At 42.9% G+C, this 19,407-nt stretch overlaps 1 protein-coding gene and 1 non-coding gene across 2 annotated transcripts in view; both read left to right on the top strand.

Moving 5' to 3' along the window:
- Positions 1–542, top strand: part of LOC137375563 (shootin-1-like) — a 136,079-nt gene extending 135,537 nt beyond the window's left edge. The window contains exon 17 of the mRNA XM_068042914.1: positions 365–542. Within this exon, the coding sequence (XP_067899015.1) occupies positions 365–542 (178 nt within the window). The remainder of the gene's footprint in view (positions 1–364) is intronic.
- Positions 543–17,479: 16,937 nt separating this feature from the next.
- On the top strand, positions 17,480–17,552 carry trnaa-agc (transfer RNA alanine (anticodon AGC)). Its single transcript has one exon. It is a non-coding gene; the product is annotated as a tRNA-Ala (tRNA).
- Positions 17,553–19,407: the final 1,855 nt, after the last annotated feature.

The raw sequence follows: 19,407 nt of genomic DNA, 5'->3' as shown, positions 1-19,407 counted from the left end.
AACAAGAGGCATAATCTTAAACTTAGAGCCAAACCATTCAGAAGTGAAATCAGAAAGTACTTCTTCAGCCAAAAGATAGCAGAAATCTGGAACTCTGTCCCCAACAAGACTGTGGATGCTGGGACAATGAAGTTTTCAAGACTGAGATCAATAGATTTTTGTTGGGTACGGTTATCAAAGAATATGGAGCAAAGCCAGGTAAATGAAGTTGAGGTACACATCATGCCATGATCTAATTGAATGTGCTTGAGGGGCTGAGTGGTCCACACCTGTTCCCATGTTTTTATTAGAGGTGCTATATAAATGCAAGTTGTTCTTGTTTCTGCCCTACATTTATTACCATTCTCTTTTTTCTCCTTTTCAGCTCTGAAGAAATGAAGAGAAAATGTTCAACTAAACAAGAAAATGCCCATCCCCAGGGTATCCTTATAACCATAAGCAGCCCGTCAGAAACACCTGACCAAAGAACCGCTCCCGCTCAGGGCCAGAACAAATCCAAGAGTCAAAACGTGATTGATGAAAGCACTGATGCAGATTGTTAACAGCAGTCGGGAGGTGGTGATGTCAAGGAGTTTGCAGTTATTGTTGAAAATGATAATCTCTACATGTGACTGGATTGCCTTTAGCATTGATGCCAGGGGTTTAAGTGGAATTACTGATGTGCATGACCTGGTGTGGTAGCTTCCTGGGAACCTCAGGCTCGGTCACCCAGTCCAGTGCAAGGACAGTTGTAAAGCCATTGGGGTAGAAATGCCTTTTTCTCCACTCGCCAGCCACGCTTTTCACCTCCAATAAAGTATATGGGTGGAAAGTCACGAGCTGGCAAGTGCAGAAGAGGAATTTCCACTGCTTTGCCTCAAGATAGAACCTTTTCTCTTCCTTTGTACTGTTAATTGCTAATACACTTGACATCACTGCCTCATTTGAGAAAGGTTTTAAAGATGCATTAAAAAATCTATACAAGGGCCGCAGTAGAGCGGTTATTGTCTTGCGGTTCTTGTTTTTTTCTGTATACTATTGTAATTTTATTAATTTCTTTACCTCTACTTTTTGTCAAAAAGAATTTAGGCAGCAAGCAATAACAATGGCAACTAACCCCCATCCGTCCCACTTGACCTTCAATAAAGTTAATTCAAATATAAGTCTCAGAAGGCCCAGGGTTTAATGGTGTATATTGTTATCCCTCCCAGTTGCCTCTTAACTATAATCAAGGCCACGGTTGTTTTGAATACAAAAATATTTCCCTTTTTTTGATCTACTACCCAATACTAAGCTAAGAGATCTCGCTCGTTCTCTTTTCCTTATATATGTAGTGCAGCATTACAAAACCATCCTTTTGTCTTATTCCAGCCCTTACTGGTCAAAAATGAGTCTGCAATCAAGTTTTATATAATTACACTGCAGGAAGACTGCAACAGCAGGTGTACTGTCAGTGAGCGATAATCAATCAGATAATGTTACTGGACTTCTTTTATCTCATTCCTGCAAAGCATGACCCTCAGGATTTTTAACAATGAACCAAAACCATCTATTTCCTGTCTACTCCCTGTTGTACAGCCTCCAACACACACAGGATGGGAGTGCTGTTACGCAACAACAACACAAAAGCAAAATACCGTGGATGCTGGAAATCTGAAACAAAATCAGAAAATGCTGGAAATACTCAACACGTCAGGCAGCATCTGTTAACTGAAATGTTAACTCTACTTGTCTCTCCACAGATGTTGTCTGACCTGCTGAGTATTTCCAGCATTTGTTGTTTTTGTCTCAGTCATGTTAAGCAGCTGCATTTTTCTCATAGCTCAGTTCAGTGGAGCCTTGCATCTGCCTCTCAGAATAATACACAGCAGCACTAATGCAAATCAGTAACACACTCCTTACGGTGTCACCGTAACATCTCTGACGTCACTGTAGCTTCCATGTGATAACTTAATGTCTGTTTGATAAGCACACCTTTATAAAAGAGAGAGGAATGAAGAGGCAGAGCAGAAGCAGTAAAGAGAAATTCAGCAGAGATTTATCTCAGGTCTCTCCTATGCACCTTCCAGCATGGAGGACTGTGATCAGGCTATTCATGTTATAGTATATTCCCCGGCTGAAAGGGATTACAGCCATTAATAGACAAAAAAGGAAATTTTCTTTAGGTGTAGGTTTACTCCTGGTACACAGATTGTAAAGAATTGAATGAAATGGCAAATGATATAGTGAGTGCTGCTGTTATATCACAATTCAGGCAATTTTGGTGAAATTCATATCATAATACTGCTTGAATCCACAGATAGTGCAGTTAAACCATCTCCTTGATGAATGATCTAGTTATGGAACAATGTTGTCTCAGCACCTGCATAACAGATGGAAGCAGAGAATATTCTGCATCATGTCATCATTACATCATGGTGCACATTAGCGTGGTGAAGAGGCTACCTGGCTGACCCACTTACTAGTGCATGTGTGGCACTCCACATGAGGGTAGTAAATGGATTTATGTGTATGTTGCCAATATAAACGTATGGGCACATAACATTATAGTCGAAGCAGTGATGTACTGAGTATTGAGGGAAAATGGAGGGTCACCATTATTGCTATTACCTTGCACTGGGAGGTGACATGGTTTGATGCTGCTAACTGATACTGCTCATTGATATTGGGGTAAATGTTCAACTTACTGCCCTGGTGTTTAAACTAGAATTATAGAAACTGGCCAATTTTCATTTCCACTATGTTGCAAGTCTACCCCAATGTCTCCGTGAGTGTTACTATGTTGGTAAACTCAAATCTATTTGTATGTAACAGAAGAGGACCTGACTAAAGGAAAATTACTTAAACAAACTTGTGCCTAACATGGTAATGTTGCAGCCCCAGTCATTCAACTTTTTGTCTACAAGTACAGTGAGGAAATTACCCAAAATTTTCCCATTTATTGAAAGAGTTTAATGCTGCAAGCAAAATGTTGGAGATAAACTAGTGGCAGTGACTCACAGAAATGCTATTATTAGTGTGTGATGGGAACTCAAGCAGTCGAACTAACGGATTAACTATCTAATCAGTTTCTTATGGAGTTATGACCAATGTTAGGAGGTCAGTGCACCTAACAGCCAGATTATAGATCATGCAGTTTTGTTGAACAATATATAAAATTCCCCACATTCTTAGGTCCCAGGTCCCAGAGCAGCACCAGACTCAAAGGTCAGGATGACCACCCAGTCCCAGGCCACCACCAATATCATTCTTAAATCAGCCATCTGTTTACACAGCCCTTGCTTATACACCCTCTGATTGTTCTTCCCTCCCAATAGGAAAGTCCCTGACATAACGGCAGAGATCACCACCACACAGGGAATTGTGGATATCCATCCGCAATACCTGCTCACCAACATGGCACCCCAAGGAAAGGATGTTCTTTGGAAATCTGATCAAGGAGTGTTTTTACACTATAGAAAAAAATAATGATTCATCCTGGGCTACTGTGCAGTAACCTCCTACCTGGACAGTACTGGAGTAAATTTACCAATTGTTATTTTCCAGTTTATACTTGCCTCTGTTAGGGAGCAATACTGCCTTCTCCCCACACTCCTTGATTGCCACCTTAATTCTATTGTTTAATCAAGCGCTGTTATATGTTACAAGATATTCCATGTCTTCAGATTGTATTAAAGTAGCCAGATGGGAGGATCCAATTAGCTCCTTTTAATTGCAGTTGGGTGCGAGACTATCTACTCCCCATTCTATGCACAGTCCCAAGCAGTGAGGGTGAGCAGGCCTTCCCCAGTGCTCCTGTGAAATTGGAATTGGACGTCATGATTCTCCCTTTCCTGTGAAGAAATGCCTGTCCTCAATCTGTGACACGCCATGTGGTATAGCTAAAATCAGAAATTCAATGCAAGGGACAAGCATGCGTATGAAACTGCAGGCACAGCATGACGTCACCACGGTGATTACTCCAAAATGTTGTGTCTTCGTGCCAATTTGCACAGAGTCCTCTGGTAGAAACCTTAAAAGAAACATTGCGAACCCATTTGGGAAGGCTACAAATCTTGCTGTTTATTGGTAGATAAACTGTCACTCACAAAAATACCTGGCTGTAAATCTAAACCTTTGACCGTCTCACACAGCTGCTATTATCAGCACAAAGCATGATATGAATTTGATTGAAAGTTTTCTGCTGGGTTTTCAACAAAGGTTGATGAATAAAGGAGAAAAGTAAACTGTGATGGTCTCTCAGTCTTTTTCACCCTTCAGAAGGTTTCTGGTGACTAAATAAAATTTATAAATAGATAAATAAAGAGGAATCTTTTAGTAAGCTTCCACCAGGTATGGTAAATTACAGTGACAGCACGTTTTACTATAGAAACAGTAGTAGGCCATACATGTCCCTCAGGCCTGCTCCACCATTCAATTAGATCATTATTGATCTGCACCTCAATTCCATTTGCCCACCTTTGCTCCACATCCCCTGAAACCCTTACCTAACAAAAATGTATCATTCTAAATCTTAAAAACTTCAACTGTCTCATCATCCACAGTCTTTCAGGGGAGATGATCCCTTTGTGTAAAGAAGTATTTCCTAATTCCCCTCCTGAATATCCTAGCTGTAACTTAAAAATTATGTCCCCTTGATCCTTATTCCCTCACCAAAGAAACAGTTTCTCCGTAGTGACCCTAACAAATCCCTTCAACATTTTAAACTCCTCAATCAGATCACCCCTCAATCATTCATACTAACATGAATAGAACCCAAGTTTTATGCAACCTGTCCTCATAATTTAACCCTCTAAGACTTGTTAATATGTAACGTGCACTATTATTCTGCTTCTAAACTCCCACCTCCACATCAGGAATAAAACAGCACGAAATGATTGCTTTTCTTCCTCTTTTTATCTTTTTAAAAATGTTTCCTGAAATGTGACAAACACACATTAGGCACAAGATATGAAGCTCCTGTGGTGCCACTTGTGGTAAGTCAGACAATGCAATGGAAGATTATACCATGTATTAAGGCTAGCAGGCATCTTTTTCATGAATGGTGGGTTCACTTGCTGGGCAGATTGCAGAGTGAATGAAGAATAACTGAAAAATGCCCCAGGAATAAAGCATCGTCATTACTTTTTATATGTAGATATATCGGTAGGAATAGGTAACATAGTAACACTTTCAGGCAGGAGCAGGTCTTGGGTCTGTCTAGACCACCAACCTTACTGCCTGTCTAATAACCCTGAATCCCATTTGTTGATGAGGGCCTGTCTAGTTCCTTCTTGAAATCCATGAAAGTTTCTTGTTCCACCATGTGAGCCAGATATCTGTTCCACATACCATCCTTTTAGTAAAAAGGTTCCTCCTGTATTTCCAATTTTCTTTTGTTGTCCTTAATTTGTAATTATGACCCCTTGTGCCTAAATTCTGGGCATAGCTAAAAAGCGTATCTGGATTCAATTTACTGAGACCTTTTCATACTTTTAAACACTTCTACCATATACCCTCTCAATCTCCTCTTTCTCGAGAGGGAAAGGATCCAGGATAGTTAAACTTTCCTCATGCATCATTCCTTTAAATGTTGGGATAAACTGTGTAGTTCTTCTCTGTACCTCCTCCAACAACAGAATACCCTTTCCAAAATAGGGAGATTAAAGCTGCATGCAGTACTCCAGATGTGAGCTCACTGGGGTAAATGCAGTTTTAAAATGATCTCTGGATTTGCTTGCATAAACATACTTCCCCATAAATACTCTTGAGTTTTATTTTGGATTATTTTATAGGTGATTCATGGCTTGTTGAGACTTCACATGCACAAATGCCTTCCTTGTTTTCATTCATTTTTTATGAAAGATAAAGACCTTCACAAATATACTGTACTCTACTGTTCTGGTTATATGTCATGGGCTGTATGAATTTCTACCGGTCTTCAAGGCATTGAAGCTGGAAAATTCTATGCCCAAAACACTGACTCAGGTCTGAATTTCACCATGGGCTTCGGGACCCTGGCGTCAGGGCATAAGCAGATCCCGAGCCTGCACTTGTTGAAAGCAGCACCAGCTCAACGATTTTGATCTCAGCCAGCCTCCTAATCTGAGGGCCAGCAGCTCTGAAGCCTCAGCAGTGCCACTGGAAAACGTGGTCATTGCTGAGGCAGGCAGGAAACCCGAGGAATTCAGCCAGATAGTTTAAAGGAATGAAAAATTCAGGAAGTTGAGGATCGAAGGGAAACCCCTCTGGGGAGATGGGGTGTTGTGGGAGGGGTGGGGGGTGGTGGCTGTCTTCCCTGTCTGCAGTTCCCTCTTGGTGTCTTGGAGCCTTTGGCTCCGATGGCCTGCCAGATTGTCACAGGGAGGATGCCTCCATTAAGCTGGCGGCCTCCCAACATAGTGGGCGACTAGTCACCAAAATGCTGGTGGCTCTATAAAATGGCCTTTAAGTATGTAGGTTGGCTGCCGCTGCTGGGAAAATGCCCTGGGGACAGGGCTGCGCCAGGGAGCCATCCAGACACGGAGCCCCACTATTTTAACAGCCCTCCTGGCTCCCAGCGCACCAACCGAGGGCCGGTAAAATACGGCCCTTTCTCTCCAAGGGCAAAACGGAATGCAGTGCTACTTTTTTCTCAGATTGCCAGCAGTGTGCAGGAGACTCATTGTAACTTTTTAATATTTGGTCATGGGATGTGAGTGTTGCTGGTAGGCCAGAATTTATTGCCCATCCCTAATTGCCCTTGAGAAGGTGGTGGTGAACCACCGCCTTAAACTGCTGCAATCCATGTGGGGTAGGTATACCCACAGTGCTGTTGGAACAGAGTTCCAGAATTTTCACCCAGTGACAGAGAAGAAATGGCGATATAGTTCCGAGTCAGGATGGTGTGTAACTTGGAGGGAACTTGCAGGTGATGGTATTTGCATGCACCTGCTGCCATTTCTGGGACACTTCTAGGCAATCCAGGATGGTTGGCAACCCTGTGTTATGTGCTTGTGCGTAGAGTATTGCAAGCACTCAAATTGTATTTAAATGAGACAGAACTAGAATAATGAAGCTTCCCATTTCATTTTCCTGACCCAGTGCTGGATAGGTGCCCATTAGGAAGAGTGGCCAGAGGTAGACCTGAACCTTCCACCTGGCTCCCCCACCTCAGGTCAGAAGAGCTAATGGCATAGGCAACAAGACCACAGAAGGCCTGAAAAGGTAAGTTGTTTATTCTCTCTGGTTTCTCCATTAGTTCTTTGGGGATGAATGGCTTATGGCTGCTGTTTCTGGAGTAGTGGTCAGTGTTGCTCTGGCCTCCAGTAGAATTTGAATTTCTCCCTCTGTTTCTGTTCATAAGGTAGTGTAGGGCAGCCCTATGCTCGCAGTACAATGTGCTTAGGGTAATGACTTAAAGCTGCAAATATGAGCAGGTTCAGGCTTGGGTCAGACAATGTGTTCTTCTAGTGTGCTCTGTCTGACCTGTGCCTAGTGGGGTAAGGGAGGAAAGTTGGTCTCCACATGTCATGTTTCAAAGTGTAGTCCCGACTTCACCTAAACGCTTAAGAGTGCTTTTTCTCTTTTGAATAGAGAACTTGATTTTTTTTATTCCAACAATTTTTTTAACTGACCATGTTCTGATTATTGATGCACAGTCACCACCTGTCTCATTATTTGAAAATAAGCAGATCTTCATGATCTACATGTACGTAAATGAGTATTATGATCCTACTTGGCTCCTTGGCCTTACTTCATGCCAGTCAACAGCTCGACCTACTCTAACGCTTCAAGATAAGGGATCTGTTCGCACGGCCATGTATTGATCTCGCAAGCGAGTCTAGTCTGGCCCATTCAGCCTCTCTGCCTAACTTCATCCCCACCCAACCTTTCTGTCCAAGCTTACTTGTATCTCCCTTCCACCCCTCAAGCTGCTGTCTGCAGAACTACTCCTGAGTCTGAGGAACCCGAGAAATAGAAAGGAATCACAGCTGGACTCACGCCAGCCAGAGCCACTTATAGTAGCTTAAAAACACTGTTACATTTAAGCTAATGTTTCTTTTCTTTGACTCCACCAGCTGATAGGGCAGTTCTACACACAGGAGTGAGGAGAGTGAAATTGGGTTAGGTGAAGACTGAGTCAAGCAGAGACTTCAGGTCAGGCAGAGTGGGTTTGAGGAGGACTAAGATATTGAGAGGGCTGGGAGGTGGCTGTACATTTATATCCACAATTGCCTCTCCTTAGAACAGTAATTTTTTAGAACAATAACTGGTAGATCTCCCGTGACATTGCTTATGATAAGTCAGAGATATTATAACAAATAGGGGTGTACGCGAAGTAGCATTACAAGGTGTCTGCATTGGGGGATGCTCCTCGGAGCTGGCAGCACTTTGGGGTGTGTTCCCAAAGTATGGGAGCACTGGTAGGGGATTGTCAGGAACCTGAGTATGAAGGTTATAGTATTATAGGATTAAGGGGCACAGGAAATGCAGTCTAGGTATTTGAGCACTGAAAGATTGATAGGATCCAGGAGTGGGGGAACTTGCGGGTCCAGCAGGACTCAGTAGGGGGCTTTGGTGATTGCTAGGTGCTGGTAGTATTGGGAAGAATACAGCATTGAAGAGCAGGGTACCCAGAAAATGGGGCACCGCAATTGCTGTGTTCTTTCAACTCATCAAACTCCAATCCCAGAGATATCCCCACATTTTAGGTACTGACCGCTTGCCTTCAAGCACTTAAATGAAATTTTCTACTTGTTAAAATTAATGAATGAAAAATCATGGGCAGGGATGTGCAATTTCCTAATGTGCTACCTGTGTGCACTAGGTGTATGTTATTAACAAGTCCGCTGACAAATCTTTAATAAAGACGTGAACCGTGACAGGGTTCCCCTTGTCCTCACTTTTCACCCCACCAGCCTCCATATCCAAAGGATCATCCTCCGCCATTTCCACCACCTCCAGCGTGATGCCACTACCAGTCGCATCTTCCCCTCCCTTCCCCTGTCAGCATTCCGAAGGGATCGTTCCCTCCGCGACACCCTGGTCCACTCCTCCATTACCCCCACCACCTCGTCCCCGTCCCAGGGCACCTTCCCCTGCAATCGCAGGAGGTGTAATACCTGCCCATTTACCTCCTCTCTCCTCACTATCCCAGGCCCCAAACACTCCTTTCAGGTGAAGCAGCGATTTACTTGCACTTCTTTCAATGTAGTATACTGTATTCGCTGCTCACAGTGTGGTCTCCTCTACATTGGGGAGACCAAGCGCAGATTGGGTGACCGCTTTGCGGAACATCTCCGCTCAGTCCGCAAGCAGGACCCTGAGCTTCCGGTTGCTTGCCATCTCAACACTCCCCCTTGCTCTCATGCTCACATCTCTGTCCTGGGATTGCTGCAGTGTTCCAGTGAACATCAACGCAAGTTCGAGGAACAGCATCTCCCCATCATCTACCGATTAGGCACACTACAGCCTGCCGGACTGAACATTGAGTTCAATAATTTCAGAGCATGACAGCCCCCCATTTTACTTTCATTTTTAGTTATTTTTTTCTTCCTTTTTTTTTTACATTCTTTTTTACAATTTTTTTTTTGCATTTTTTTCATTTCATCTTAGTTTGTTCAGTTTGCTTACCCACTGTTTTTTTCAGGTTTGCACTTGCTGCTGTTCAATATTCAGTGTATTAACAGTTAATCTGTACTAATGCTTTGTCTTTCAACACACCATTAACATATTGTTTGCCTTTGCTCCGTGACCTTTTGGTCAGCTATGTGGCCTGGTCCAATCTAGACCGCCTTTGTTATCTCTTGCCCCACCCCCACCTCACTTGCTTATAACCTGTGACTTTTCTAATATTTGTCAGTTCCGATGAAGGGTCACTGACCCGAAACGTTAACTCTGCTTCTCTTTCCACAGTTGCTGCCAGACCTGCTGAGTGGTTCCAGCATTTCTTGTTTTTATTTTAATAAAGACGTGTTTCCATTACCAAAAAAAGCCTCATAAAATACTCAAAAGTTCATATTTTATGTGTTTTCCGTGGTGAAAAAATTCATTAAGCCTCAAAAATGGTTCAGGAGCAATTTTTATAAAATACATATAATCTAAAGAGATAAAAACAGAAACTGTTGGTAAACACCCAGCAAGTCAGACAATATCTGTGGTCAGAGAGACACAGTTATAGGCCTGGATTTTGCAGTCAGCAGTGAAGCAACAGAAAGCTGCCCACAAAGATTTAGCGATCTCTGTGGCATGGATTTCCACTTTCCCAATGTCAGTTTTAATCAGGTGCCAAGTCAAGGGGATCTCTAGGCGTCCAGCAACAGTGATGACATCAAGTAGGGTAAGCAGCCAATCACATTGAAGTATTCTCTCAGCCAGCAAACCAGAAAGTAAAATGCACTGATACCTTTCACTTTTAATTACATTTTACAGAGAAGAAAATAAATGACTGGAACCAACACATGGGATTAAGGTAGAAGCTGAAATACCATTTTTTAAATTATTTTTAAAATGTGAATTTTTTTATCATAATGGAGAAATTTGACATTCTACAAATATAAAATTTGTTTTCCAAAGCCAGAGAGGTTTTTCATCAGTAACTATGAACTTAGTAAAACCCAATTACACCTCATTCAACAAGCATTTTCAAGGGTTTCTACAATGAGACTAACCATGTAAAACGGCAAATTCTCGTCAGTTCAGTGATTTCTACTTGATTTCTGATTGGGGGACTACAACCCCATGAGGAAGCATATGTACTCTAGAGGTTGCTGCCACTTTCAGAGGAGTAATGATGGTGAACGCTGACAGTTTCACCATCATTACCACCACAAAATCTGGTTGGTGTTTCAGTTTGATGATCAACCGTTTACAGATGTAGCTTTCCAAAATTGCTCCACGCTGCCACTTGGTGGTCAGAGTATAGAACTGTGGACTGACTTTTGCAACCAGAAAATGGAACAAAGGACTGAGTGTTCTAAATGGATAGAATAGGAACAGCATTTATCTTGCAGAATGTCTCCTGACAACACAAAGCGTGCATCATCAGAGCATCCGAACATTTGCCAGCTTGCCAGTATGGGTCTGCACATGCGCGCATCAACGTCACCAAATAATGACGTGAGACATAATGACGTACTGCTTCACCCGTCAATGGCTGCGTTCGCCGCCTGCACCCCCTTCAACAGTAACCCAATCCCTCCCATCATCCGCGCCCCAATTGCCCCTTCTCTTCCCCGCTGTCTCCCACAATCAGCGCCTCAATTGCCATTTATCTTTCCTGTTGCCTCCCACTGTTCTCTCCTGCATCCGCCTGCTAGAGACGGCTCCCACCTGTTTGCCGCTCCCTACTGTTCGGCACTCCATCCCACCACTCGCTTTTCACCTCACCGCTAGCACATTGCTAGCAGCTTCCCACCCCCATCGTTTCTCCAGGCAGCAAGGCGGGGAGGGAGCAGCGGGAGGGAACAGCGGGCAGATGGGGACAGCGGGATGGAGTGGCAAGCAGTTTGAAGTGGCGGGATGCAGCAGCGTGAAAGTGGGCGCGGGATGGAGCGGGGAAGAGAAGTGGCGATTGAGGAGGGAGCAGGCATCGAAAACGGCGATCACAAGAGGGAGCGACAGCGATCATGGCCATTGATGGGTGAGGGGCTTTGGCTTCAATTACAGTTTTTTGTGTCAAATTGAGCAGCACCATTTTTATTAGTGGCAGCTGCCTGAGACGTCACAAAGGCTGCATTTGCACATGTGCCAATACTGAACCACCTAGTGGTTGCTTTATCAGCAATCGCACCCTTTACCTTCTGGGGCCCTTTGCTAAGTTCACTTTTGTATGTTACGGTTGCTTCCATTTTTTTGTGAAATTATGAGGATTTGTGTGTTAAAACTGAAAAAAGATGTCATAGATACTGGAACATTTTTTTTAAAAGAGATCATCAGAAGGTCTTTTTGACTGAGCTTGGTTTAAAAACAAACAATTACTGGAAGAATCAAGGAGTGCTTACTGGAAGGCACCTGTTGTCAGATAATTACCCAGCAGGGGTTTATTTTGACTTGGGGATAGATATTTACAAAGAAGTGACAGATCAAGATTTATAGGGGTCAGGCGGCTTGACTCTTGTGACATTGATTTTGGTTTTGCTTTGGACAATGAATTGGGTGATATGGACAGTGTTAAAAAGACAGTTGAAGAAAATGTGCCAAGGGAGTAAACCCCACCTTAGCTTGCTCCAGCTCTTTGAAAAGCCTGCCAGTTTTCCATCTCTTTGAGAAGCTCTGAGAAGCAAGTGTAAGAAACAGACAGAGAATATTACTGCATTTTTCCTGGAAAGCCTGCCCAAACTGATCTTCAACATTGCCAGACAAGAACTATTCTAGGAAGATCCCAGTGACAGTCATCTACGCCTACTTGGGACACCAAACCAAAACTAAAGGATATCTGACATCTTTCCGTATTTTCTCTTTTTCTTCAAGAACTAGCAAGTATCTGGCCAAAATATTCTTTTTGTCTGTTTTTTTCCCTTGTAATAGCACTCTAAAGAGTAAATCGCTATTCTTTTCAGTTAATCGGTGTATATGTGTGTGTGTAAGGGGCTAAGGTAAAATGGGAACTTCCAGATGGCGTGTGGAGAGTGCCTCAAAAGGCACTTTCATTGACCTCTTTGGCTACCTGCCACTGGCAGGCAGAGTAGCTGCCACCCCTGGAAGCAACATTCCTCAAAATAGGCCGGAAGCAGAAACATGTGGCAGACTGACACACTGGCCAGGAGTGTGAAATTGCCAGCACGCCCACCTCTAATCCCGCCGCCTTCGCTGAATGAAAATTCTGCCCAATGTCAGTGAGCGCAGGAGTGATGGGTGAACGGGACTTTGTTCAAGTAAGGATAGTATAAGTTCGGATGAGTTTATGGAAGGTGAAGGTTTAGAGGCCAGCTCAGAGAGCATTGAAATATTCGAGTCTGGAGGTAACAAAAGTATGGATGAGGGTATAGAGCATAGAAAGTTATGGTGAGTTTTAGTAGAGGTGTTCAAAATTAGATAGAGTAGATAGGAAGAAACTCTTTCCATTGGCAAATCGGTAACTAGAGGACACAGATGTAATGTCATTGGCAGAAAAAGCCAAGGAGGACATAAGAAATGATTTTACTCAGCGAGTTGTTATGATCTGGAATGCACTGCCTGGAAGGATGGTGGAAGCAGATTCAAAAACAACTTTCATGACTATCACTTCAAAAAGCCAGCAGAGGCATGATGGGTAGAATGGCCTCCTTCTGTGTCATATGATTCTGTCAAATGAAAAGAGGCTCAACTGGGTAACAGTGGATGTGGTGTACCTAGATTTCCAAAAGGCCTTCGACAAGGTGCCGCACAAGAGGCTGCTGCATTAGATAAGGATGCATGGCGTTAGGGGTAAAGTATTAGCATGGATAGAGGATTGGTTGACTAACAGGAAGCAGAGAGTGGGGATAAAGGAGTGCTATTCTGGTTGGCAATCAGTCACTAGTGGTGTGCCTCACGGGTCGGTGTTGGGACCGCAATTATTTACAATTTATATAGATGATTTGGAGTTGGGGACCATGTGTAGGGTGTCAAAGTTTGCAGATGACACTAAGATGAGTGGCAGAGCAAAGTGTGCAGATGACTGTGAAACTTTGCAGAGGAACATAGATACATTGAGTGAGTGGGCAAAGGTCTGGCAGATGGAATACAATGTTAATAAATGTGAAGTCATTCATTTCGGTAGGAGTAACAGGAAAAAGGATTATTACTTGAATGGTAAAAAGTTGCAGCATGCTGCTATGCAGAGGGACCTAGGTGTCCTTGTGCATGAATCGCAGAAGGTTGGTCTGCAGGTACAGCAAGTAATTAGGAAGGCAAATGGAATTTTGTCCTTCATTGCTAAAGGGATTGAGTTTAAAAGCAGAGAGGTTATGTTGCAGCTGTATAAGGTACTGGTGAGGCCGCACCTGGAGTACTGTGTGCAGGTTTGGTCTCCTTACTTGAGAAAGGATATACTGGCACTGGAGAGGGTGCAGAGGAGGTTCACTAGGTTGATTCCGGAGTTGAGGGGGTTGGCTTATGAGGAGAGACTGAGTAGATTGGGATTATATTCATTGGAGTTCAGAAGAATGAGGGGGGATCTTATAGAAACATATAAAATCATTAAGGGAATAGATAAGATACAAGTAGAGAGGATGTTTCCACTGGCAGGTGAAGCTAGAACAAGAGGGCATAGCCTCAAGATTAGAGGGAGCAGATTTAGGACAGAATTAAGAAGGAACTTCTTCACCCAGAGGGTTGTTAATCTATGGAATTCCTTGCCCAGTGAAGTAGTTGACGCTTCTTCAGTAAACGTCTTTAAAGCTAAGGTAGATATCTTTTTGAACAATAAAGGAATTAAGGGATACGGTGGGAGCGCGGGTAAGTGGATCTGAGTCCACGAAAAGATCAGCCATGATCTTATTGAATGGCGGAGCAGGCTCAAGGGGCTGGACGGCCTACTCCTGCTCCTAGTTCTTATGATCTTATGAACAGAAAGGGGAAGAGACAGAAGAGAAGGAGAAAGAGGGATAGAAGTAATGAGCTCAGGTCTACAGCTCAGCCAAAATGCACATGTGAATTAAAATTGGGAAACTCACATATAGGTACAGCAAAGGTTAGGTTACATATGGGCTGGTTATAATTGGAGAATAGGGAGGAAACAAAAAGAGAGAGGTACCTGGATGGGATAAAGTTGACTTGTAAATAGAGTACTCAGCTTGGAGCACTTAGGAACTAATGTGCAGGCTTGAAGACAGGTGTGACGGGCGAGTGAGTCAAGGAGTTGTTTGAGTGGGCACAAAGTTAGAGGTTTTTCTGTGGAAAATGGAGAGGCAGGGAGATGTGGAGAATTGGCCATGAGCTGCCATAGGTTGATCCAGGGGTCCAGGGAAGGTGAGTAGTTGTTCAGCGATTAGTAGTACATGCTAACGAATCTAGTCTACCAGCAGAAGTACATCAGCAACAATAAGGAGCAGGCGGAAAGCAGCAGAGCGAAGATCATTCATCAGAAGTTGAGAAAAATTCAGAGTAGAAAAGAAACCAGCAGAAAGAGATCAAAGCTAGCTCAGCAGACTGAAAAACTTCCCTGCATAGGAACAAAAAACTTAAAAAGCAGCAGCAGGGCAGATACTAGATTCGAGACGATCCAACAGGGAATCCCATCAAGGGGAGCTGATGGTGTAGTGGTAATGTCACTGGACTAGTAATCCAGAGCCCAGGCTAATGCTCTGTGGGCTTGGGTTTGAATCCCACCAGAGCAGATGGTGAAATTTGAATTTAGTTAATGTCTGGAATTTAAAAATAGCTAAATAGCTAGTCATGGTGACCACAAAATTATTGTTGATTGTTGTAAAAACCCATCTGGTTCACTAATGCCCTTTAAATCTGGCCTACATGTGACTCCAGACCCACTGCAATGTGGTTGACTCTCAAAATAGCCTAGCAGGCCACTCCCACTCAGTTCAAGGGCAATTAGGGATGGACAACAAATGCTAGCCTAGCCAGTGATGCCCACATCCCACAAATGAATAGAAAAAAGTCTCTGTAGAAAATGATGGCAATGATGGAAGTCGCTATAGGTCCAGAAACAGTGGAGAAATGGACTGAGAAATAAGTCTGCGCCCCCTTTTTAAGAGCTGCTAAACATGTGGAGAGCATATTTAAGTTATTCAACCCCACTGAATCCATTAGGGTTTGCAATGAGTGAAGACAGATATGGAAGCACTGAGAATATGGGCCCTTTTATAAGTCATTTGGCCCTTGTATGGAAAAAATATAAATACAAAAGGAGAACGTGGAGTCTGTTGAAAGAAGACATTGTGGGAAGATGTAGGAAAGAGAAGAATTGAATAGATGTTTATTAATATAAAGTAGAGGGAAACCCAGAGAGTACAGTGGTGAAAGCAAATAGATTGTTTAAAATAAAATGATCATAGAATGCAGGATTCAGAAAGGCTGCCCTAGAATCACAATTATGAACAAGAAAGGATATTCTACCCATCTGAGTTCTTTCATTTAACAAGACTCTAAATTATGGAAATTATAAGACAAAATATCAGGGAAATGCTTAGGGAACATGTCGGTTTTGTCTGTCTGCAGGGATCAGTGTATCTTTCTGTTTACTTCCAAACAGTCATTGAGCAGAGTGCAGATAGTGTGATTATGCTGATAATTTGTGGGAGGGCGTGAGGCTGTATGCAGGGTTGGAAAGTTGAACAGGAAGAGTGTTGCTGGGTTGCATAAAAAGATCACGTTAATTTGCAGGAGTTGTCATTTTCAGTTGTAGTTAGGTGGGAATTTGGTTGAGTCCCATGCACAGATGAGTGAAAAATTGGGCATGGGGCAGGGTGGTTGGTGGGGAGCAAGGATGGGAAAAGAGCACATTAAGGTTGATCATAAGATGGACAGTAAATCAACCATGGAGATAAGCTTCTCCTCAAGATTTGAAGCTCTGGGGACGAAGCAAATAGTAAAAAAAACGTGGCGAGATCTGTGAAAGTGAAATAAAAACAGAAAGTGCTGGAAATACTCAGCAGGTCTGGCAGCATCTGTGGAGAGAGAAGCAGAGTTAACGTTTCAGGTCAGTGACCCTTGATCAGAACTTGTGAAAGTGAATGTTGGTTTATGTATGCAATGGGAAACTAACTGTAATATAGAGTTTCCTTTTTTTCAGTTCTTGAATTTTGTGTATATGTTATTATTTGGGTATGTGAGCAACCAAGATGCGACTGCAAATATCTGGGTGATCAGTGGAAAATACTTTGAGACAATGAAGTGGGTGGGTTTTTTTTCATTGGCTCCTGGGAAATTTGAGCCAACGCAGCTTGTTAAGAAGTTTCCTGCGCCTTACATCCGTTTCTGTGCACACTCAGACCTCCCAATTCAGATTTAGGAGCGACAGATAATACATTTATTTAAAATAAAGGTACTTCAGAGTGAGAAACATCAAAACGAGTTTTTCTATTTAAACGAAGAACTGGTAGCCTTACTCCAATAGGTATGACTTTTAGGATTGTATTTTATTTCCAAGGGATCACAATTCTGCAGTGAAAAGTTGCATTTCATGGACAGAAGCATGCTACCAGGTAATAGCACTGGCATCAATTAATGTATAAATACTTGATCCACGACTAAGTTTGCAAAGTAACACTACATTCGATGAGACACTCCTACAGGTTTAATCACTGTGTGTGCCTCTGTAAGGTTAGAACTTTCCTGTCCTTTTATGATGCACTGCTTTCACCTCCTGGTGCAAGACAATCCGGCTGTGCTTGTACTGAGTGACAGAAAGATACACCAATCAGGATGATCGCCGTATGGGAGACGCCACCTCCTGCCTAATTCCAATTCTGATTGGTTTATATACGCCGCACGACCGAACGCGCGACTGCCATTGTGCCATTGTGTCAGCTCACTGTCAATCAATAAGACGGATGTAAAATGCCAGTCATAAGAGAGCAATAGTCTTCTAAAAGCTGTAGCGGAAGTGTTAGCATTCGACGGGGAATTAGCTCAAATGGTAGAGCGCTCGCTTAGCATGCGAGAGGTAGCGGGATCGATGCCCGCATTCTCCAGTAGCTGTTTTTCTTACATTTTCTATTGGCTTCTGTATGCAAAATGACTATACCACCTCCCATTGATAACTCTAAATTATCTGTATTATAACGTTTGTTTCTGCTTTTAGTATATTTTTAACATCTATAGATGTTAGAATTGAAGGTTTGTTAAAAGCATCAGTGTAGTTGAAGGGCTTTTCTGGAGCCTAACACTAGAATGTAAAAAGCAGTGTTATACTATGTATTCTGTGATATATTTTTAAGTATTATTTTGTGGAGGTTTATCAGATCTCTCAGGATATGGTTTTGATACAGAGCACATGTAATCCAGCATGATTGCTCCTGTCTGTAAATGTGCCAGTTACCCTTCATAATTGCTGTTTCTGCCCTTCAATGTTAGAACTTGCACCACTTTCACAATACATCTCTGTACATCCAGTTTTTTTATTTGTTCTTGAGATGTGGGCGTTGCTGACTAGGCCAGAATTAATTGCACATCGCTAATTGCTCTTGAGAAGGTGGTGGTGAGCTGCCTTCTTGAACTGCTGCAGTCCATGTGGGGTAGGTACACCCACAGTGCTGTTAGGAAGGGAGTTCCAGGATTTTGACCCAGTGACAGTGAAGGAACGGCGATATAGTTCCAAGTCAGGATGGTGTGTGGCTTGGAGAGGAACTTGCAGGTGGTGGTGTTCCCATGCATCTGCTGCCCGTGTCCTTCTAGGTGGAAGAAGTTGCGGATTTGGAAAGTGCTGTCTAAGGAGCCTTGGTGCGTTGCTGCAGTGCATCTTGTAGATGGTACACACTGCTGCCACTGTGTGTCGGTGGTGGAGGGAGTGAATGTTTGTGGATGGGATGCCAATCACGCAGGCTGCTTTGTACTGGATGGCATAGTGATGGCATACGTGTTGTTGTGGGACAACTCAATCACCACATGAGGAGACTCAGGTACAGATTTCGATCATTTATTCAAGCATATGCAGGAGAGACCACCTCAGGCAGTCCAAGATAGTACTCTGATTTTACACACAAAGATACAAACTTATATATGTTCTTCTCACCTAATATGGTCAAACAATGGATGATTGATCATGCACTCTAATGAATGCACCATTTTATTCTTATGAGTGCTCACTCCAGATATTTCTAGCCTGGACCCATTATCTCTTTGTTTTACATTGTGCAACCTGGACCGATCCCAGCTCCAACCTTCACTCCCTAATCCTGCCCGCAGCTTGTCTGTTTCTTTTCTCATCCTGACTTAATTATATTCTGCTAAGTTGCCTTTCCAATACATTGCTTATTTCTACTTATTCCTACTTAACCCCTTCAGTGCCACAGTGGAAAATTAAAAGCTGACCACCAACTTCCAAAAAGCTGGCACCTCAAGCACAGCCTGATATATACATGTGAAGACCAGTTGTTACAGGCTGTTGGATATCTATGCTGTAACCATTCCTTTATTGTACTGGAGAAAAATGTACAGTAGAACCATAGAAAAATTACAGCACAGAAGGTGCTGGCACTTTTTTCCCCTCCAAGCTCCTCAGTTCAATCTATGATCTTTCAAACTCAGCACAATTTGTGCTAACTCTTCCCCTCCCACACTCCCTCCTTTCTCAGTTCATGCTCAGACTTGTCTTCGCCTTCTTAGTTAATGCTGAACTTTCCTTCCAATCTCTGTCTTTGTTATGCTTGAACTCTCTTACTTCCTGTTGTGGGACATGGGACCACGTTAAAAGGCTGTAAATGAAGATTACTGGAGGAAGTGATGTTGCATTACACATGACCAGGGTGTTGTAGGTGCAGGCTGTGAGCTGTGTTGGTGTGACTCCTGTAGTAGCTATATACATGTATATGTTCCAGTTAAGTTATA

The sequence above is a fragment of the Heterodontus francisci genome, chromosome 12 (genome assembly GCF_036365525.1).
Source record: "Heterodontus francisci isolate sHetFra1 chromosome 12, sHetFra1.hap1, whole genome shotgun sequence".
Taxonomy (NCBI): Eukaryota; Metazoa; Chordata; class Chondrichthyes; order Heterodontiformes; family Heterodontidae; genus Heterodontus; species Heterodontus francisci.
Note: the sequence above shows the minus strand (reverse complement) of the source record. Positions and strands in the feature narration are given on the sequence as shown.